Raw genomic sequence first — 24,270 nt, 5'->3', positions numbered from 1 at the left:
ACTGCTGGACCACAGTGCTTAGCATACTAAAGTATGCACAGTAATGCTCACAAGTTAGCGTCTTGGAATCACATGCCTCGTTGTATACTGCATATTAGAGATTAACTGCTTGTCAAATTGTTGATCACTTGGTTTTCTACACCATCTGAACTGGAATTACCTCCAGTTTTGCCCTTGCCATTACCACTGACGTCATGTATTTTGTCAAATTTCAACAGAAAATGTTACTTATTAGACATTTAAAAACTAAATAATTTAGTGAAATTCTCACTGAATATTTATGCACTGTAGAACAGGCCATTACTCTGCAAAGGCTTGGGTCAAAGCCATGTTCTAGGTCGATGGTTTAAAACAAACAACACAAAGTGATTTGTGGAAGTGTTCAACATTAGTTTAAAACAAAATTAGTCAATTTTGGCTTGTACGGCACAGTCTACTAATACAAGCATCTTCATTTTTCTTTACAGTAGACTGTACCATGAGAGGCTTCCTCCTTAGTGGTAAATACATAACACTCACCTCCAAATCCCATTCACATATCAGGATTAAGCTTGCAATAAGCTTAAAAACAGGGAAGGAGAATACAGGCATCGTCTTAAATATCTTAAACATTATCCAAATGGCTTTTCCTTGTTATGGGAGGAGGCTTTCCTGACATCTTACAGCAGCTTCTGGTTCTGGAAAGTATTTTTGTTGTTGTTGTTGTTGTTTTTTTTGAGGTCCTCAGAGGTCTTCAGTCATCCTCAGTAGCTCTAGGAAGGCACCAACAGCCCCAAAATAACCCTGCACACAACAGGATGGCCCAGATCAGTGAGATTATTGTTTGTCATACATGCACACACCACACTTAACCATCGTGCGAAATGTAGGTCAACTAAAGGCACTGTTAGATTCATGTTTCATGGTAAATATGACGTTCAGCGTACTGAATAAAATCACTTACTTCATGTTCCAAAAACAGGGCTTTCAGTTGTCCTTTTGACCAAAAGTCCATGGCATATGCTAGCAGCTTTGTCGACACTGTGTTTATTCGCAGGAAATTCCCAACAAATACAACCCTTTCAATTCTCTGAAAACAAAAAGAAATAACATTTGATAGTTGTAGGAGTCTATTTACACAAAAGAGACAGAGATAAACTCTACTACACATGCTTATGATTACCACAGTGACTCTGGGAAACACAGCCAGAAAGGTAAAGTTTTGGCTGCCACCTAGCTGTGAGTATCTGCATTGCAGCGTTGGAGGCCAACGCAGCTCTGGTCAATGATATACTTCATAAGTAGTACAATAAATTGTATGATAATTATAGGTGCACTGCAGGTAAAGATGGCACCAATCCTATACCGGTTATTGTTATCATGTAGATATCAGAAAACACTGCACTGGATATTGAAAAAACAAAACAAACAAACAAACTAACAAACATGAATTCAATCCAATCCTGTAACAAATCTAGCCTGAAACAGCACACGTTCTCATTGTGTAGGATGATGCTCTTAGCTGTATATTTCTTCCTGAGGGCTAGTAGAGTGTTTGAGAGGTTTCAGCACAATAGCCTACTTTTAGATGTTTATTTAGAATTATTAAATGAATTGCTATAATTTAAAATAGCTAATTTTAAAATTGAGTAGTTTAAAAAAAAAATACACTGGATCTGTCCTGATATTGGTTGATCCTTAAGGTCAGAGTCAAAACTGCTATCAGACAAAAAAAAAGGTGGTATCATGTAAAGGTGGACGATATGGTACAAATACAACATCATGATACTTGGAATTTCAGGGTATGACACAGATTTTATTTTTTCCGACATCAGGCAAGTTGAAACAGACAAAAAAGGACCAGTGGAGTCAAACATAAAACTATCAAGACCTACAAATAAAATTAAGCATTTCACATATTGCACTGTGAATTCCACTTAAACAGGACTAATTATACTATTAAAGTTATGCTATCATGCTAATGGAGTTTACTGATAATATCCCTCAATACACTCAGAAAAGCATGTTGTGACATGCTTTAACACAATTTATCGCAATGATTATAAATATTTTCTTATTGCCCAACCCTAGTATCATGCCATCTCTATTGGTAGGTCATAAGTGGAGGTCATCTTCAATGCATACATCTCAATGCACGTAACTTCTGTAAATCCCAGGCTATAAACATCCTAAAGACCCCTTCCATGTCTTTGTTCTGTAATCACTATAACATATTGTATCTTATAACTGTACGCTTAAATATTCAAAATGTAACTGTATATAACACTCACTGCAGATTTTATGTTACTTCAGATTACTTTGAGCATTACATTTTTTCTATACTGTTTCTGTATTTTTAATTATTTTGTAAATAATTTGAGAATCTGACCACATAATTTTACTGGCCTTTTGTTCCTTAGAGCTACACCACCATGTTTAATTCAAGTCTTATAACTATTAGTTAAACATACACAATATAACAGCAAAACAAACGTAAGGATCAGAATCATTAACAATATTGTTGTGGCTCATGTCGTTGTTCTGTGTGCTTTGATAGCCCTGTACAATGCTGCTTGATCTCCAGGCCACAAGGCAACACTGTAAAGAAGCTGAAAGCACACAAATGTATTTCCAGCAGCAGTGGCATCTTCTTTTGGTGTCTCTACTGGTAAATCAGTGTTGTTAGGACTTAGGAGCACTCATATTTGATTTGCATTTAGAGCCACATAGAATCATGTATCAAATAATAGATACTAATCAACATTATGATCTCACAAATAGTATGTTAATGAACACAATGTATAAAATGACAATACCTAAACTCCTTTAAAGTTTCACTGCATTGATGTTAAACTATGAATGAAAAATTAAATGTGACAAACCTCATTCACAGCACACATACGGGCAATGGAACCAATGTTGTTTGTGATCGTGACAAGAGTAGCTCTGGCTAAGTCCTCTTTGCTGATGCTATCACGTCTGTCCTTGCTCATCATATGACCAAAACTAAGTGACCAAAAAAACAAACAAAAAAACTTTTAAGTGCTTCTGTACAGAAACACTGAATCTTTAAAAAAAAATTTTAAATGAAATTGTCTAGTACCTGGATGCCACAGCAGATCCTTGAAGGCCAAAGCGCTCGTAATCTCCACCATAAATGTCCTTTACCAGCTTGTCAACGTTAGTGCTGTCACCCTTTGCTGCCATCTCTAGGGCCTCCTCAAACGTCTCACAGCCAGTCAGCAAGCAGCACAGGCCAAGAAAAGTGCCCCCTCCCAAACTGGATAAAACAAAATGGAGGAAAAAAACAAACAAACACGAGAATAGGTACATATTTTACAGACACAGCACTGAGAGTATTTTGTGCTTTTTCAAAATCATATTACACACACACACACACGACAGAAGTCTTTTTCAAGTGGCAAGAAACAAATACGACCTCCGCAGCAAACTATCAAAAAACTTTTTCTGCAAATAGTGATAAACAGTGATGTACAGTTACTTTATATTTGATTAACTTAAAAACAGAAAAAAATAAAACAGAATTGTGGCAAAAGTTTGGACACCCTTTCAGTTGTAAAGTCTAAGAACGTAATGAACTTGTTAGGCCTTAAATGACTCATTAGGACTGGTTTCAGCAGGTCAAGCACTGTAATTAGGAACTGTCAGCTGATGACAGCTCCAGAACATAGAAAACTTTTCAAACTTTGTGCCAACACTCAACAACAATGGGCTCCTCTAGGCAGCTGGCTAAGGATTGTTATCAAATGTTAAGCATAGGAGTGGATCCATTATGCTTTGTGGCAGCCAGTGGCACAAGAAATATTGCATGAGTAGATGGAAGAACAGATCATGCTAAATATGAGCAAATTCTGAAAGCAAATGTGACAAAGTCAGTTAAGAAAGTGAAGCTGAAAAGAGACTGGCTTCTACAACAAACGCAAAAAAAACTTTTGTATTAGCCTCACAGTCCGCTGACCTGAACACTATTAATAATCTGTGGGTAAATCTTATAACCGTTGCTCATGCAAAACGGCCCAGGAATATCACACTAAAACAAGAACAGACAAACTGACTAAGCAGGGTGTCCAAACTTTTGCACATGACAAAATTACTACTTTGACTACTTTTAAGTTAATCAAATGTAAAGTAACTGTATATTAACATTTGCAGGAATGTTTTATTTTGCTACATGGCTATTTCAACTGCAGATTGTGCAATACCACTTCACTGATACAGATATTTTGATGCCAAAACCTTCAGAACTGACAGAACAGATCTGACAAACTGAAGCATTTCTCTTAAGATAGCCATCTAAAAGTAGACGATATGGACAAAAGTACTGGGACACCTACACATTAGACCTACAGGAGCTTTTATGATGGATTTAGAATGAGATCATCGCAAGTATAACAGCTTCCATTCTTCTGGGAAGCTGTCTACAAGTTTTTGGAGTGTGTCTGTGGGTATTTTTGCCATTCATCCAGAACAGCATCTGTGGGATAAGATACTAATGTTTGACAAGAGGGCCTGGCTAGCAATTTTCATTCTAGCTCATCCCAAAGGGGTTTGATGGGGTTGAGGTCAGGGCTCTGTGCGGGCCAATCAAGATCTTCCACACCAAACTCACCCAACCATGCCTTTATGGACCTTGCTTTGTGCACTGGGGCACAGTCATGCTGGAACAGAGAAGGGCCTTTCCCAGCTGTTTCCACCAAGTTGGAAGCATAGAATTGTCCAAAATGTCTTGGTATGCTGAAGCATTAAAATTTCCCTTTACTGAAACTAAGGGGTCTATGCCAACCCCTGAAAACACCCCCAAAGCACGATCCCTCCTCCACCAAACTTTAGAGCTGGCACAATGCAGTCAGGCAGGTAATGTTCTCCTGGCCTTTGCCAAACCCAGACTTATCCATTAGACTGCCAGATAGAGAAGTGTGATTCATCACTCCACAGAATACATTTCCACTGCTCCAGAGTCCAATGAAGGTGTGCTTTACGCCACTCCAACCGGCAACTGGCGTTGTGCTTGGTGACATAAGGCTTGCATACAGCTGCTCAGCCATGGAAACCCAATTTTTGTGCTTATGTTAATGCCAGATGAGGTTTGGAACTCTGCAGTTATTGAGTCAGCAGAGCGTTGGTGCACTATGCTCCGCTTCCACTGTTTTTTAGTAATACCAATCACAGCTGCTCGTGGAATATCTAGAAGGGAAGAAATTTCCTGAACTGACCTGACGTAACGGTGGCATCCAAGTACCATGCTCAAATTCAAAATGAGCTCCTTAGAATGACCCATTCTTTCACAAATGTTTGTAAAGGCAGACTGCATGGCTAGGTGTTTGATTTCATACACCTGTGGCAATGGGACTGAATGCAACACCTGAATACAATGATTAAAAGGTGTGTCCCAGTATGTTTGTCCACATACTGCTGTTCACTTGTTCACACTGCTAAAAAACTACATAGTCTACTACAGAAAAAACGATGCTGATTTGCATTTCTTCTGAATATTTTAAAAGGCTTTCTTTTGTTTGACAGCTTTCACCAACAACTAATCAGCTCTAAGAAGCTTTGGTCTTGTTTGGTTTCAGAAGCTAATCTGGAATTTAGGGATTCAGAATCAGAATCGGCAGATCTTTGCTCCAACATGATCAGTAAGTGGCCAAGATACACGTATACCAAATTTTCAGAGCGTAATTATGCAATACTTATTGGGCTATATGGCCAGCTTCCTATTCTTTTCAATGTGGCTCTTTATTTGATTCAAGTTATTTAAAGAGACACTTGAATTTTTGCTTACACAGCAGTGCTGCGTGAATTTTTAAACATCTTAGTGTCACTGCTGGGCTGAGAATAGTCCACCAACTAGAAATATCCATCCTGTGCCCACAGATGAAGAACTAGAGGATGACCAACACAAACTGTACAGCAACAAATAAGCTACTGTCTCTGACTTTACATCTACAATGTGGGCTAACAAGGTAGATGTGTCTAACGCAGCTGCACTGCTGTGTCTGATCCACTCATACCAGTGCAACACACACCAACACACCACCACCATGTCAGCATCACTGTGGTGCTGAGAACGGTCTACCACCCAAATAATGCCTGCTGTGTGGGGGTCCTGTGAGATCAGCATTTTTTGCTTGTATTGGCCCCATACAGACACTGCGTATCAGATCTCTAATTTCTAAGTTCTCTCACTTTTAATGATCAGTACAGCTCATTTTCTGGTCTCTACTCCCTGCTGGCAATGCAAGTATTTGTACTCTCTTTGGACTCACAACTGGAAAGAACACAAGAATAATGTTTCGATATATATATATATATATATATATATATATATATATATATATATATATATATATATATATACACACACATATATATATACCACATCATGAGTCCTGAGGTCCCACACTGATTAGGTGAGAGCTCACTGGAGTAATTTTATTGACACATACAGACATTATTTACCTGGTGCCTGTGACACGTTTGTAATCGTCTTTAGAGTAGACTGCCAGGATGCTCACTCCTGAGCCAATGTTTACCAGCAACATGGGAAAAGGGTTGTCAAGGCAACATGGCTGCTTGACACAGTTTTCAGGGTCAGAGGGATTTTGGAAAAAGTAGCACTCTGGGTGGCCATTGAAGCCAACCGAGTCAACATACAGCAGACCCTGAATCAGACAGTCCAGCTCGTCCAACTTCTGCAGCTCCAGATTAGCCACCTGCAATGGAACACAGCCAGTGAGAGCAGCACAAGCAAGAAAGGCAATGTGAAGCCCCTCCACAAGACACTACACTGTCTCTGCTCATAGATCAAACTAGCTTAGCATCTTGTTGATTTTTGAGAACCAACTTAGTGATGTTTTGGGAATGTTTGTCCAATAATACTCAGAACAGGAAAATGTACAACCATATGGATCTTCATATTAAAGGCATCACACAGTGAAGTAAGAAACTGCTGAAAGAACTGTATTGGGTGATATCTGTTTCATAATTGAAAATAAAAATAAATAACAAGAGCCACAAAGATAAAAATTTACAGATAAATAGTATGTAATTCACAAGAAAATTAGATCCACAAATACATAATACAAGAAGTAATCTCCAGCCAATCAGAACATAAGACAAGTCTTTCAGTAATGCCCACATTACCCCAATCAATCACTGCAAGTTTGTGCCTTACAGAGCAGCAGGGACGGAGTATTTGCACAGCTCCAGGGCAGGTGGGTTCGCAGTGGGCGAGTTTTCCAGGTAAGTCTGGAGAACTGCTTGTGCTTGGGAAGTTAAAACCATATACTATTAAAACAAAACTAAAAAGAATAGAGAATTTATTGGAGTGTTAATGAGTTACAAACACGATACAGCTTTCTTCATTTGCTTTTACTACACAGACAAATGTATAACTAATTTAGCTTCATGCTGTCTAAGTTCTTAATATTGGCAAAGAAAAATATGTAGTTTTTCAGTGTATTTTGCACACAGAGTTCTTTTCAACTTGCTCATTAGCAACCACCAGTCCTTAATGTTCGCTAACTAGCTACCTAGAGCTCTGTGGAAGCAAGACAACCAATCAGTGATAAGTGATCACATTTATATAGACACCAAGAATATGATTCATAAATCAAAGAGAATAAACTTCTTGATTTTTTTTATTTCTATTATTCCATTAGTTTTCGAGATGAACCAATAGAGTAACTTAGATGACTGCATGTGAAGACTAGGTACAGCTTGGTGTTACACACTGCTGTGTTAAATGGTTGAGATGTAAACAAAGTCATTCAGAGTGGTTTGGTGTGAAATGGTTTATTGTAGAGAAACTTGTCAGCTCAGATTTCTTTACAGTGATGTTGATAGGAAGCAGTCATGATGTCTACAACACAGATATTTCACCTACACGTGTATTGAGCTTTTGTATGCAATGTTGATAACGGTAAATTTGTTGGAAATTGTTGTACTCTTATTTGGTTATGGTGTGGAAAAAAACCCTTTACTATCTATTAAAGGCTTGCTGCAACTCTCTGGCTTTCTCTAACTGGACTTGTTTGGGCTGAAAGTTAACCACCGTTTTTCTGCTTTAAGTTGATGCGTGCATGTGGACATTTCCTGTTTTAAAAGCTTTTTTTAGATTCATAAGACTCAACTTGAGATCTATAGGTAAATAGACTGCCTGCTAGTAGTAAAGCGACAGTATATTGCACATGTACATATCAAATAGAAGTGATGCGTGATGCCGATATTTTGGCAAATGGCCACTAATTTTTGTCTCTTAACAGTCACAGTAGCACAGTCCATAATTCTATGACAAAGGTTTTACAGTTGTCATATCAAGTCAATCAGTAAAGCATTTACGTATGTCAGTACGTCAATATTTATGCTTCTACCTACATTGAAGTTACCGACTTATGCACACAAACACTAAGTAAAATGGGCCATAAAAGTAGCTGCACTCCAGCAACTGATGGTGTATTTTAAGACAACTCTGGCCCTGGAGTGCCACAGTACAGCACAGTCTGGTGATTTCTTTGCTCAAACAACACTGAACCTGGTAATTAATGGATGAGCTGAACCAGGGGGTATGGACAGGGCCATCACAAAGCTGTGCTAGACAAAGGTTCTCCACCAGAGTTGCCCATCCTTGCTGATGTTAAAGGTAGTTAATCTTACCTGTGATTACATACACCACAGGGTCAAACAGATAGCATGGTAATACTGCAAAGCAGTTTTTCTTAACCTTGTTTCTTACGACCCACAGCTTTGCATGGTTTCATGTATTCCTTGACTTAATACACCTGATCCAGCTTTCCAACTGATTATGAAGCACTTCAAGAGCTGCATCAGGGGTGCTGAAACTGTGCAGTGCTGTGGGCCGCCAAGAGCAGGATTTAGATTTGCTGCTCTGGGTCTTTCTATGATATTTGTGAATTTTGTACATCTACATGTATCTTGAGAGAAACTCAATTTTTATGTCTCAATAGAAAGTTTAACATATATTTATAGCTTTTAACATTTTTTAAATTCTGAGATTGTGACGGTTTGGCAGACATCTAGTGCTAGTACTGTAAATACTTAGATTTTACTTGTGATTTTTCTTGATCAAATTAAATTTTCTTGATCACTAAAATAGTCAATAGTGCTGTGGTGCTGTTTTCTTGGTATGTAGAACTCTCTGCTTTTTTACTCTTTAGTTCTGAACTACCTTACAATCCTTAAGTAGCAATCAATATTCAAAGATAAACATATCAGGCTTGTTTCGACAGAAAGTGTAAGAACAGCGTTTTCTACCTCAGCTGAAGGGCCCTATAGAAACAATGATTTTAAAGCATGTCCATAAACTAGGCTAGTGCCATTATGATACTGAAGGTAGGTGGCTGAAAGGTGCTACACTCAGCTTGACAAACCACAACATTAGCCAAAGATGGAGACAAGTTATTACTAAGATTACAAATAACCTAGCTTTAAATTAAGTAGTTAAAGTTGCAACTAGGTTAGTGTCAGGTAGTAAACATTTGTGCAGATTAACATTAAACACAGCAGGCTGTAAAAAGTTACCTTACAGGTTCCTCTCCAAAACTAATGGAACAGTACAAATAATAATAATTTAAAAAAAAAATCACTTTGTTTTATTAATCATATTACCGGTGTCTAATGTAAATGTGATCACTTATCACTGATCGGTTGTCTTGCTTCCACAGAGCTCTAGGTAGCTAGTTAGCTAACGTTAATGACTGGTGACTGCCAATGAGCAAGTTGGAAAGAGTGACCCTGTGTGCAAAATACACTGAGAAAATGACATATAGGAAAAGGAAAATATGACGAGCTTAGTCAACATGAAGCTAAAGTTAGCTAACTAGCTAGCCAACTTAGCTATACATCTGTCTGCACAGTAAAAGGAAATGAAGAAAGCTCTATCATGTTCGTTCCTCATTAACTCTCTAAGAAATTCTCTATTATTTTTAGTTATGTTTTAATAGTCCGTGGATTTAGCTTCCCAAGAACATACAGTTATCTAAACTTACCTGAAAAACTCGTCCACTGCAATCCCACTTGCCCTGGAGCTGTGTGAATACTCCGTCCCTGCTGCTCTGTAGGGCTTGAGCGTGTTTGTAAGTCCTCAAAACATTCGTGAAGTGATTAGTTATTTGTAAGATATAAAAAGTTTGTGCATTTCAAATTATGCATTTGTGGATCTAATTTTCTTTTGAGAATAACACACTGTATATTTGTAAATCTTGTTTTATTTTTGTGGATCTTGTGTTATTTATTTTCAAATTATGAAAACATATCATCACATATAACTGGTGAAAAACTAAACATCAACTAAAACAGTGGTCCACTAGTATGCAAATTCTTTTGAATCTTAATTTTGTCCACTCATACGCTTATAACAAATTGCACTACAAACAGATTATATGCCACTAAAGTCAATATTAACTATGGATGATAAAAGAGGTTGAGCCTGGGCCTGTTATAAAAAAATAAAATAAATAAAACATAAAAAAAGTAATATGGACCACTGTGCTAGAACATCCTCCTGTAACATCCTACTGCTCACCGTCCTGAAGTCTTCCTCAAACTTGTACGCTCCCCCTCCAGTGGCACAGAGTGTGGTGTGCAGGCTGGAGAAGTTCTTGTCACGGCCCATCTGAATGAAGCTATGCATGTCATGCGTGGGGAAGCGGATGAAGTGCAGGTTGCCCTTGCGGCCACACATTGTGAGGTTCTTTAGCTCCAGGTGCACATCTCGGATGCCCGTGTTGCCATAGGCTACATTGGAAGTAAGGTAACGGCGAATGCTTTTCAGGCTCTCCACCTCCTCCTGCTCCTCCTCGGCCGTGATGTCTTTTGGCTCAAAATAGACTAGCTTCACCAGAGTGCCTCCAATATCCATGCCAAACCAAGGGAAGGCTGCAAAACAAATGGCCATTAGAAACATGTATTTTCCCCCTATTTTATCAAGAGTAAAAAAAGTCTATATGATATCCACCAACTATTCTGATGATTAATCGAATAATCTGAGTTGTTAAAAAATAAATAAATGAAAAATAGCAAACCATGCACAGTCCTTCAAAAATACTCTGAAGAAAAAAGATAAACTAGGACCTTTGCAGTCTTAAAAATTACATAATGTGTTGAAAAATGCAAAATGCATGTATCCACCCATGCTCTGTTTCTTATTGTAAGAGAGAGCAGAGAATGTAAAAATACCCCTCATCTTGCAAACTGCCAATTAAGCACTACCACTACACCAAGAAGGTAAATTTGAATCAACGATTTTTAATCGCATCATCAGGTTTTAATCAGTTAACTGTGCAAGCTCTTAAACATTCCTTCACATGCCCAAAAGACATAAGTGACAATAACTCATGAAAGTGGAAGAAGCCCCTGATATTAATGTCCTTTGAAAGATGAAACCTTTTGTTGTGATGGTGTAATGGACGCTACCTTTCCAGGAAGACAGTCTGACAATATGAAAAGCACTTTGGACAAAAACAGATTGTCTGCCCCAAAAGGTCCGCGTTCATCATGTCGATGCTTTTAAATCAAAGTATCATAAGTATGAAATGCTGGGAGCAGCCGTGTTTGACGTGTCAGTGTTTCCTGAGTCAAAAGTGCCTTGTTAGTAAATGTGTTGATTAAAAGCTATTATAATCCTCTTACACAACAAGTATTGCCCATGTACTGGTCGTTTCACTCTTTAGTCCATGGAACACAGCAGTAGAGCCTTCAGCAGGCAGAGAAAGTTAAAGAGGAATTCCCTGTATTTTTGAAAATATTTAAATAATTCAATTGTTAACATATAAACAGAGTAATTCAAGGTGTTTTAGTGTGCAATTCTGAAATTTACTAAGTCAGAAGTGCAAAGCATTTAATATCTCTAAAACCTACATCAGAGAAACGACAATAAAATGGCTAGAATACTGTCACTATCCAAAGAAAAACATGTATCTGTTTTTTTTTTTTTTACTTTTCTACATCATTCGAGCATAGGCAGCTTCTCCTTGACGTTGTGGAAATATTTTGTGCTGAATGGACCAACAGAGATACTCCAAGACTGCTCGGAATAAAACTTCTTTACATAAATGACACTGATAGTACTTTTTTTTTCGAAATTGGTGGAATTTCCCTTTAACAAGGTTAAGCCCACAAATTTATTCTTAAAAAATTAACACTGTACTACAGTATAGTTTCAATACAGTATAAAATTTCAATCTGGTTTTAGGCCACATCATAGTACAGAAACAGCACTAGTAAAAATTGTAAATGATCTATTATTATTTTCTGATCATGTGTCCTTGTTAGTCCTCCTCGATTTTAGTGCAGCATTTGACACAATAGACCACGCTATCTTACTTGACAGACTAGAAAACCTTGTAGGGGTAACAGGAATAGCTCTTTCCTGGTTCCGGTCCTACCTCACTGATCAGTATCAGTCTGTTAATATAAACGGTGAATCATCTGTTCTCACAAAAGTAAAATATGGTGTTCCACAAGGCTCTGTTTTAGGACCTGTATTATTCACATTATATATGCTACCACTAGGCACCATTATCAGTAAACACGGCATAAACTTCCACTGCTATGCCGATGACACTCAGTCATATTTAGCAAGCGACCCAGACGATAGAATTAAACTTAGCAAGACTGAAGACTGTATAAAAGACATAAAGGACTGGATGTCGAGTAACTTTCTCCTTCTAAACTCAGATAAAACAGAGGTTCTGCTTCTTGGTCCAAAAGTAGCTAGAAACAAACTGTCTAATTTTACACTTAAACTTAACAGTTTCTTAGGTGCATCAAGCTCATCTGTAAAAAACCTTGGTGTCATTATAGACCCTGATCTGTCCTTCGACGCACATATAACTAATATTACTAGAACAGCCTTCCTGCATCTCCGCAATATTGCTAAATTGAGAAATGCATTATCTCTACAGGATGCAGAAAAGTTAGTTCATGCATTTATTACTTCTAGGCTAGACTACTGTAATGCCCTGCTGGCTGGATGTCCCAGCAAAAGCGTTAACAAGCTTCAGTTGGTCCAGAACGCTGCAGCCAGAGTTCTTACAAGAACCAGAAAGTTCAACCATATCAGCCCAGTTTTATCAGCCTTACACTGGTTGCCAGTAAAATTTCGGATTGATTATAAAATTCTCTTGCTGACTTATAAAGCACTAAACGGATTCGCCCCGCTGTACCTGAGTGAACTTCTCTCTCACTATGAACCATCACGCCTACTTAGATCACAAGGTGCTGGCTTACTCTTAGTACCCAGAATTAATAAAGTTACGTCAGGGGGGAGAGCCTTCTCATACAAAGCCCCCCAGCTTTGGAATAGTCTTCCTGTTAATGTTCGGGACTCAGACACAGCCTCAGTGTTTAAGTCTAAGCTAAAAACTTACTTGTATAGTCAAGCCTTTGGTAATTAGTTTTCCCTGTTAGTTCTATACCTGCCAGAGTCTCTGCTAACACTGTAATTTGTGATCGGTCACCCATTACAGAACTGACTCTGTGTGTTTTCCTCTCTGTGTGTTTTCCTTTCTTTTCTTCGCCGAGTTGAACAGCTGCCCATCCTGTGCGTTCTGATGCTGCTGCCTTTTCTGCCTCGATCGGGTGCCACTGCTCGCCAGCCCTCTGGACCGGCTTACCAACATTGAGCCTCCTGCTGTACAACGCCGTGCAAACCTCCCCCTCACAACCTGACCCCACTGATACTACTGCTGTTGCTGCATGAACTATTCAAAATTATTCACTTGAACCAATCAATCATTCAAACTAATTCAAATTAATCAATCACCCATTGTAGAACTGACTGTGTGTTTTTCCTCTCTTTCCTTTGCCGAGTTGAACAGCTGCCCATCCTGCTGCTGATGCTGCTGCCTCTGCTGCCTTGATCGGGTGCCACTGCTCACCGTGCAAACCTCACCCCCACAACCTGACCCCACTGATGCTGATGCTGCTGCCGCTGCTGCAGCATGAACTGAACTATTCAAATTAATTGTTTCCTTCACCTTTACCCTGTTTTTGTACTATAATACTTTATACTAACAATGTTTACTATCCGGTGTCGACCAGAGGAGGATGGGTTCCCCTTCTGAGTCCTGGTTCCTCTCAAGGTTTCTTCCTGTTTCTTAGGGAGTTTTTCCTTGCCACTGTCGCCACTGGCTTGCTCATGGGGGCTCGGACCCGGATTTCTTTCTGTAATGCTCATTTCCTTGTAAAGCTGCTTTGTGACAACACCTGTTGTAAAAAGCGCTATATAAATAAACTTTACTTACTTACTTACTAGTGTAGTGTAATTGTCTTTGTAGCTATAATAGTGGCAAGATGAAGTAAGCACTCCAAAACACAAGATGTAGTCCAGAATCTTTGTGTCTAAAGGATTAATAAAATAAAATAATCTTAGGAGATGAAACTCATTCTCCATGTTGCAGTGGAAATATTACATAAATCTACAACACCAGTGTAGGCTGGTGCTGTAAAAGTATTATCAAAAGGGAAGGCCATTTTGGAGAGAAACTGAACTTCACTGTTAGTGGATAAACTAATATGTTATCGTGAGTAATAATTACGCCTTTGCAACGGAAAACTGTATGTGTGACATTTTTTTGTAAAAACCACATAAGCATGGTATGGCATTGTTTGATGCTCCGTATTCAAAACAAAGGGGTCACTAAAATGTAAATAAAGCATAGTCTGGCTTTTAATGTAATTTTTTCATGTAATGTTTTTAATGTAAATGCAAAATAAAATAGAAAGCAAAAGAACTGATAATCCAACAAAAAATGTGTAATGGTTAATACATGATTTGTTGTTGGAGGGGCTCACCTGTACATAATTGCATTAATGACTGACGGGGATCTCTCACTGTCATTGAGCCTAGGAATTAAAGCCCTGTTCTGTTTAGCTCAAGTTCACTCTAGGCTGTCGCCGTACTTACTTGTGCTGTGGGCTATCTCCTTCAGTATTTCTTTAGAATGCATCTGCTAGCTTTAGACCCCTTTAAACAATGCTTCATTGACTTGATGAAGAACCTTAGGCTTAGTCCAACAGAGACAGCATGACTGGCAAGAGCACATGTAGGTGAAAGGTGTATTTACACCTTGCCATGAGAGAGAGAGAGAGCAAAGTACTTCACAGCCACAAGGAGTGACAATAAAGCAGGCAAGCAAAAGACCTGTCACTGGAACCCACACATGCAGGCACACACCGATCTAAGATAAGAACTGCTGCACAGTCTCAAAGTAGGAGAAAAATGCAGTTGCTTTGAGTGAACAGCCTCCTAGGTATGGATTACAAGCAGGAACGTACAAAGGCAGCATTCATGGTTAATATGCCAAATGATTGCACACAATTTAATACCAGGGACTGTTAAAACCTCAAAAAGTACCAGGCTGTCGAAACAGTTCTTTGGTATTTCACGCCTTACTACATGTCTTAGCGCGTGAGTGTGATAAATCCTTACGACACTAGTGAGAATATTACTTGCCCTAATATCACAAAGCTAAACATCGGTTTCAGTCGATATAATTCGGTTCGACTGCAGCCCAATGAGAGACTCTGCGCTTCTAAGTGTTGAAGATTCGCTCCGCCCCGCCCCTCAGAGGGCTGCCCTTCCCTCATTGGTTGAACGTCATGTTGATCATGTGAGACACGTTTGACCACGCCCACAAAATCTGCGTCGTCCAATGAAATCAGCACAACGAGCGATACCTGATTTCACAACACAAAATACCATCGGCACTATTTCAGAGCACAATACAGTCTGTTAGCTAGGTTAAGATCATAGCACGAACATGAAACATGTATGTTTTATGTTTTAAGTGATTTTTCTCTTCCTTTTTAGCTACGGAGCAAGACGATCTTAAAATAAATATAATAAAATGTAGTTTTAAAGGTCCCACATCCGGAACTGTTGACTCTTCTCGAGATAAAGACACATTATGAATCCTTCAGTGGGAATTCAAGGACACACTGGAAAAGCACTGCATATTTTATATGACTGAAGGTGTTAATTTTAGGGAGGCCTGACTGCAGTTTGCTCCTAATCTCGATACGAACAGACAAAATGTCCATCTGTCATCTTACACTATGGCGCCGTTTCAGAGTAACGTTACCTGAATTAATCAAGTCCCCTAAAACAAAACAGGCCTGCATGCACTGCAAAGCCGTGTATGCCGTGAGAGCGTTTATTAGATTTGTTTATTCCACCGTTTCACATTCCGAGGAGCCAGTCCAAAATATGTTAAATGATTTTTTCGCAATGTCAGCGCCGTCTTTGTTCGAGGAAGAAGCGACTTAGCTGAGTCTAAAACAGAGGCTGAACGAGTGTTTTGTGTTTGAAGGACTTACGGGGTCTGTTCTTCTTCCCCGAGTCCATCCGTCTCCTGAGTCTGCAGCGTTTGGCAGGCGAGCCATTGTTGTGAACATCAGGACGGTGAAGATGGTGGAAATTTTCAATACCATGATGGCCACCACTACAGTTAGTGCCACTGGCGCTGCCTCCTCCTCCTCCTCCACCAGCTCCTCCGTTTGACGGATGAAACCCGTTCAGCAGCCCGTTCGTGTAGTGTGTAGGAGTGCCCGTTTGGTCGGGTGACTTGGCGTTTTCCATAATTTCACACGGTATTGCGGGAGCCGAGCTGAGGCGGGTCTGAAACGGCTGAGAAGACCGAGGCGGTGAACGATTCCGTCTTTTCTCCTTCGTTGTGGCCAAGGTGCCTCCCAATTCTCGGTATTTTTCACTAAGAGGTGAACATATGGAGGCTCACAGGCGGTCTTAACGGAGAGATGGAGTCAGAAACCGTTTCTAGAGCGTGAATTTGAGGTCACTATCGGTCATTTTTTTTCTTTTCCTCACGCTTTTTTCGCCTCACTGTTGTAGCTTCCGAGTCAAATACCCGGCTCACGACGTCACTCCACACAGCGAGGCTCGTGTGTTTTTTCCACCCATATTCCGATAAACCCCGCCCCCTGCGCGGGGATTGGCTAGTAGTCCATACTCCTACCTCTATTCTGACATACACCCACCCGTTTTCCAACATACTCCTACCTGTTTTCCGACATACTCCTACCCGTATTCCGAGAAGGTCCTCCTTTTCACGCCGGGATTTTACTTGTAGTTTGTTGCTCATGTTAGCCAATCCCAGCGCAAGAAGGCGGGGCTTGTCGGAAAAGTGTTCTAGAACTCCAAGCTACCCAGACCGACGGATTGCTTGTAGGCCAATCGTAGAGCAATGGGCGGGGCTTGTCAGAATACGGGTGGGGAAAAATAGAACGTGTCGTTGAAACGCCACACATCTGAGAGGTGAAGAAGACATACTTTACCAGTTATACAACGACAAGACAATCAGCTGAGTAGCCCTGTCCAGCAAGGACTTTATGATATGCTATTTTATTAAAACAGATACTCTGAGATCTAACAAGATCCTGAGTTAATTAGTCAATTTACTCATTAACGTAATTAATTTAAATTCACTATTTGATACCCATTGAAAATGCCATAAATAATCAGATAACTCATTAATAACATATTGTACCAGTTTTTAGGTGCTACTTGACTATCGGTGGTCCAGTGATCCAAAATTTATATCATTGTGTTGTCATTTCTCATTACTATGTCCACAGGGAAAAATACTAAAAAACACTTTTGAAATTTGCTTAAAATAAAATATTATTGAATATTATTATTGAAAATATTTAGATAGGCAAAATTCTTTATCTAAACCAACAGACTACAGTATTCATCTTTAAAACCAACCAAAAATCAAACAAACAAACAGACATAACAAATCTTCAGTGAACAGTCAGTTCATTTAATTTCATCCTACATTAGCATTTACTCTTTTATCTCTGCTCATATTTTTGTGGTTTTTGTCCTTTCTGTAGATTTCCTGCTGATACTCGTTAACTGACGTCATCTTGTTTGAAGCTATACTAAAAACATCTTTACATTTACTTCAACGTCTAAATGTGCCATATATGTAATGTAAAAACATTCAACTATAACAGTCAAATATTTCATCTATCTTTATCTTCATCTATCTATGCAGTCATTTAAGAGACAACACAAGTCTCCAAGTCACTCTGTGCTGTCTGAGAGAAAAGTGTTTGAGTGGTTTAAAATAACTTCAAATTAATATTCAAACCTTGGCCCATATTTATTTATCAAGAGTTTCAAAGTATACACACTAAGATCAGGTTTCATCAGTTCATGTAAGTCTGTTCAGTGTTACATAAAAGCTATAAGCTGACCCCACATCAGCGTTCTTACTGTGAGGAGTTTGATTAATATGGGCCATTGTTATTTCTAAAACACGTGTTTTTAACCACTGACAAAACAAAAGTGACCATACAGTCCATATAGTAATCATAATTCTTTAGACACTTTGGATAATCTTAAATAAAGCTGTCATCACTAGTACTTTTGCATTCTTTGCAGTTGATGAATCCCTAAAATCTGTGATCCGCAGACTTCACCAGACGCTGGTATCTCCACTAATAATGCTCTGCCAGGCCTGTAATGCAGTTTCAAATCCTGCTTGTTTTGAGGGGTTTAAGTGTCAGTAGTGTCACTGAAATTCAAGTCCAGAACAAAACACTTTTCTACTTTTCTAATTGTTTTAGCAGTATGTTTGGTGTCATTGTCCTGTTGCAAGCTGAAGCTCCATCCACTGAGTTCTGAAGAATTTGATTGGACATGAACAATTAAGATACTTCTGTTTGATGCAGAATTCATTCTGCTGCTGTACAAACTGCAGAAATTCAGAGAGTCAAAGTAAAGACAAAAGAGCACATATGTGAATAATATGCACATTGTTTTAAAACAAAGCAGAATATGAGAGAAGTAAGAACAGATATAGAACTGATGTTCCTCATCGAGGAAAATATATAGGGTTGAGAGCCAAGGTGTGAAATGCGGGAGGTTCTGCTTTACTCAGCTGTTTCACCCAGTTGGCCCTTTGATAAATATTTCCAGTAAACAGCAAGTGCCCAATTGAGCGTACCTTTCAGAACTTCATAGTACGCTGCAGTGCAGTGTGTGGGGTAGCCCATTTGTATACTCTATATCCCAAAAGTTTGGGAGGGAAAGTGGACCCATTTCCTAATAAGAGGAAAGGGGTATCATCTTGATTAAAGACTGTGTTATTAATTAAGCCCATCACTCTCATGTCTGCTCAAAGCAGTATAGCTAAATCAGCTAACTAGCAAGCCTGGCTAATCAACATAGTCTTTCTGTTATTGTTAAATTATTGGATCTAAGTTTAAAATCAGAATGTGAGAACATCACTTTAAAGGCAAAATGGAGGACGATGTCAGTCTTACATCTGTGAACACTGGAAATACACAGAAAAACACTGGAAAGTACTACTATTGGTGAATTCATGTCTTTTGAGTATATTGCAATCTACCTTTTTAATGATACACCTGTGTTAATAATTGCAATATACAGACCTCCAAAGCATCCACAAACTACAATAAGATTCTTCTCTCTGAGGACTTTAACTTGCATATCGATAATTTTTCAGATAGTAATGCATTAGAATTCATTAGACTTCTAGAGACATTTGATTTGAAGCAGCACATGGGCAGCTCTACCCACAAGCTAGGTCACATCCTGGATCTGGTCATCACTAAAGGTTTAAATACAAATGTGTCCCAAATCTCTAATGTATTCATATCAGATCATCTCTGTATTTTCTTTCAAATCAATTTAGAAGAAGAAAGTACCTGAAAGTTACTTTAAAAAAAGTCGCATTGACTCAGAAACAGTTGAGAAGTTTAAAACCATTTATAGTGGTTCAGCGAACACAAATCTGACTCCATCCTGTAATGATCTAGTCTCTGATCTAAGTGCTAAATCAGAGCGCTTATGGAGGAAAACTAAACTGTAGGTACATTATGATATTCTTAAAGATCAGATCTCAGTCTATAATAATGCTATGAAAATATCTAGACAGTCATACCTCTCCAGTGTAATTAATAGACACAAAGATAATACCCAAATCCTTTTTTCCACCATAGGCCGACTAATTAACCCTAACTTGTCTGCTAGTGTGTCTCATAGTGATTTATCTTCTAAAAACTGTGAAGAGTTCGCAATTCATTTTCAAAATAAAATAGACCTGATACGACAGGGTGTAGCTCAGCTGACTAAAACAAGCTCCAATAATGTTCCTGATAAGCCACCTACATCAGTAATGACATCTTTCTCTGTTATCAACTATCAGGAGCTTACAACTATTTTAAACAAACTAAGTTCATCCACATGTGATCTTGACCCTGTTCCTACTCTGTTTTTTCAGACGCTTTTAAAACTGCCTTGGTGAAGCCTCTCCTAAAAAAGAGTAGCATGGATCCTTCTGTACTAAATCATTTTAGACCAATTTCAAACCTACCTTTTCTAAGTAAAGTCTTAAAAAACATTGTTTTCAAACAACTAATGTGTATCTAATATCAAACAATTTATATGAGAAGTTTCAGTCAGGTTTTCGTTCTAACCATAGTACAGAGACAGCATTGATTGTGTGTTATAAATGACCTTAGACTCAGCGCTGATGCACAAAATCCTTCTATTTTGGTTTTATTAGATGTTAGTGCAGCTTTTGATACTGTTGACCACAAAATTTTAATCCAGCGTCTTGAATACTGGGTCGGTCTCTCGCGCACAGTTTTAGAATGGTTTAAATCATATTTAAGTTATAGGCAGTTCATGGTTTTACTTGGAAATCCATCCATCCATCCATCCATCATCTAAACCGCTTATCCTTCTGGGTCACGGTGGGGTGCTGGAGCCTATCCCAGCTGTCATTGGGCGGAAGGCAGGATACACCCTGGACAGGTCGCCAGTCCATCGCAGGGCAGACAGACAGACATACATACAAATTCACACACTCACTCACACCTAAGGGCAATTCAGCATGTCCAATCAGCCTGACTGCTTGTTTTTGGACTGTGGGAGGAAACCGGAGTACCCGGAGGAAACCCACGCAGACACGGGGAGAACAGGCAAACTCCACACAGAAATGACCCTGGTCACCCAGCCGGGAATCGAACCCAGGCCATTCTTGCTGTGAGGCGACAGCGCTACCCACTGCGCCACTGTGCCGCCCCACTTGTAAATCATTCATCAAAAATATTTGCCATTTCTCAAGGTTTCGTTTTAGGGCCTTTGCTTTTCTCTTTGTTCATGCTGCCTCTAGGTGATGTCATAAGGAAGCATAATATAAATTTTCATAGCTGTGCTGATGACACCCAGCTATACATTTCTATTCTTTCTGAAGATCAAGACTCTGTAGACAGACTAACCAGCTGTGTGTCAGATATTTCTTACCCCACATGTAAACACGGTCACTAAAGTAGCTTTTTATCATTTAAGAGTTCTGCCTTTCTATCTCAGAGTGACGCAGAGAAACTTGTTCATGCATTTGTTACAAGTAGACTTGATTACTGTAATGCTCTTCTTGCCGGACTTCCTAAGAAAACTACACATCCCTTACAACTTGTACAAAATGCAGCAGCGCGCATCCTAACAAAAACAAAAAAGAGAGATCATATCACTTTCATTTTGAAAGAACTGCACTGGCTGCCTGCATCATTCAGGATAGATTTCAAGGTTCTACTACTAGTTTTTAAAGCTCAAAATAACCTAGCACCTGCTTACATCACAGAGTGTCTGTCTGTTTATGTTCCGGCACGCAATCTAAGATCTGCAGGTAGTGGTCTTCTATAAATACCCTCTGTAAAATACAGAAAACATGGAGAGGCCTCTTTCAGTTATTATGCTTCTAAACTGTGGAACTCAATTCCACCTTTTATTAGACAGTCAAGCTCAGTGCTCACTTTTAAGAAGCATCTAAAAACGTATATCTTTAACTTAGCATTTAATTAAAACTCTACGTCTCGTGCTATTTATTTCTATTCTCTACGTCTCGTGCTATTTTTATTTATCTTTTTCATTTTCTTCTGATTCTAAATAAATACTAATGATTTCTTGTATAACTATATTTTATCACCTGTCTGTAAAGCACTTTATGATAATAATAATTATATTAATAATAATAATAATAATAATAATAATAATTACCAAGTGATGCAAACAGCTGCTATAGGCTAAGCAGATGGATATATGTAAATGTAACAGTTCTCGTAACATCACAACAGTTAATTCCTAACAGGTCTGATTTTGTGGCATATTTCCTATTATGGACTTCTATAGACTAGGAAGTGAACGCAATGTTTTGGAGCTTTAACAATGTTTATATACTACATCACACTCTTTGATTTAAAATTTAGTTTTCCATGATTCTGACCATTTCTATCTTTTAATGTGTACAGATACAGGGCTTAATTTAACTGAAGGAGGACAAGAGCTATAAAATAAATAGGAAATACAGAACTAACAGATAAAACATCAGCAGAAACAGAAGGGAGAACGCTCATGTAAAATTAACTAACTAAGTCAGTTAACAGTGTTCATTAGCCATATAAACAGACTGTTCACTTAAGATGTATTTGTAGTACTTTTTGTAAGTAAAATTAGTGTTTTGTGTTGGATTATTACTAAATAAATGTCACAAATTCAGCAATAATTTGATAATATTTCAAGCAAACCTTGTTAAGTTGCTCTTTGAACTTGCAACTTAAAATGCTAATACACTGATGGACATTTCATTTTAATGACACAGATTATTGATTAGCACTTAAAAACCTGAAGAATATTATTGATATGATTATTTAAAAAAGAGAAAAACAGTTGAAAAACTAATTTCATACTTTTACCTGACTTGGACTTTAGACTAAAATCCTTTTGCTTTAAATGACTCTATACCTTAATTCTGTTCATTTTTTTTTTAAAGAAATGATTGAACATTCCATTTTGTCACTATCATAACACTAGCAATACGTTATCAAATGTTCTAGTAGTTACTGGTTTGGTAGTGACAATTTTGGAGCATTTTGAGCAGAACTCATTACATCACTAGCAAACAGAGCTTTGAATAGTTGTGCACATATAAAATCATAATATTTTTCAATAAAATACAAACATGTTTACTTAATTGCCAACAATATGTGTTTCAGGTGTGACAGTTCTTAATGTTACACACTGATCTTCAGACTTTTGCTCACCATGTGGACATGAGGGACAGAGGCTCTGCCTATGGACTAAAACTCTTGTGTTTCAGCAGTGACATGAAAACATGAGCCATGTCTGTTGTAATGACATGTGTTGTAATGTCTGTTGAAAATGAGAAAGCAGAGACTTCTTCCTGATTATGGTATACAATGTAGAAGCACTTCCTCTGTGCACAGCTGTGGGTGTTTTTTTTTTTTTTGGCACACACTGAAGGTCTTACGAAACTCTTAAAAAAGAGCCATGAAAATAATAATAGAATAAGTGTGTAATACGAAGTGAAAAGTTTCACTTATTTTGAAAGAAACATATTCAAGCTGATTTTTAATGATATGGTATACAAACTCCAATGACTCCACTGGGACAACTTTTTTTCATAATCTACACAAATATCGAAAATAAATCCAGTATGTTTGGTCACCAGTATGTAAAATTTGTAATACAAATGGTACAAGAAATCTAGAAGCTTCCAATAAAAAGTTAAAGCTCTTTGCAGGCTAAGGCTCCACACACCCTGGTAATGAAGTGAATGCAGTTCAGTGTGAGTTTGTTTGAGTGCTGAAAGCTTCAGTTACATCAGTGTCCCTGTGCTGGCGCTTGCATCCAACTCACACCTTCACAATTTGGGCTGTGCTGATGAGTTAATTAGAGCTGGCTCTCATAGGTGAACAGTTCAATAACGTGTTCAGTGTCTGAGTCACAAGGCTTTGATAAATCAGCTAAAGAAAAAAGAGGAGATAACTTCAAGTCCTTTTGGAGAAAGAGATTATAAACCTATGCCATTTGCTAAACATTTTGAATTGCCATCCATTTAGGCATAGGGAAATTTCTTACAATGGATTCAAAATGACTTAAAGGCAGAACTAGATCAACCATATAACAGTGAAAAATTATGTTTAGTTGAACTACAAACCCCTTGGCTCAGTGCTGTGATGCATTAGTGACACAGTTTGTAGTCCACTTTCAGAAAACTCCCATAGAAATCATGTGCTGTAATATCATGTATACATAAAATAACATGTATTATAATATGAATTAAAGGAACATTTCAGTGTTTTTCAATTTAATCTCTGCATCTGTATGGTCAATTACCACAGAAAATATTCTGAATGTGTTTGACTCTGTAAGTAGTAAAAGAACAGAGAACCCAT

At 38.3% G+C, this 24,270-nt stretch overlaps 1 protein-coding gene across 1 annotated transcript; it reads right to left on the bottom strand.

The window, feature by feature from the left end:
- Positions 1-675: 675 nt before the first annotated feature.
- pank1b (pantothenate kinase 1b) lies at positions 676-16,942 on the bottom strand. The gene is made up of 7 exons (XM_036573015.1): positions 16,339-16,942; positions 10,544-10,896; positions 6,460-6,713; positions 3,083-3,259; positions 2,862-2,985; positions 944-1,069; positions 676-783 (listed from the first exon to the last, which is right to left on the bottom strand). The coding sequence occupies exons 1-7, from the start codon at positions 16,598-16,600 to the stop codon at positions 724-726; spliced, it is 1,356 nt and encodes a 451-aa protein (XP_036428908.1). The 5' UTR covers positions 16,601-16,942; the 3' UTR covers positions 676-723.
- Between the last annotated feature and the right edge of the window lie 7,328 nt (positions 16,943-24,270).

The sequence above is a fragment of the Colossoma macropomum genome, unplaced genomic scaffold (genome assembly GCF_904425465.1).
Source record: "Colossoma macropomum unplaced genomic scaffold, Colossoma_macropomum, whole genome shotgun sequence".
Taxonomy (NCBI): domain Eukaryota; kingdom Metazoa; phylum Chordata; class Actinopteri; order Characiformes; family Serrasalmidae; genus Colossoma; species Colossoma macropomum.
Note: the sequence above shows the minus strand (reverse complement) of the source record. Positions and strands in the feature narration are given on the sequence as shown.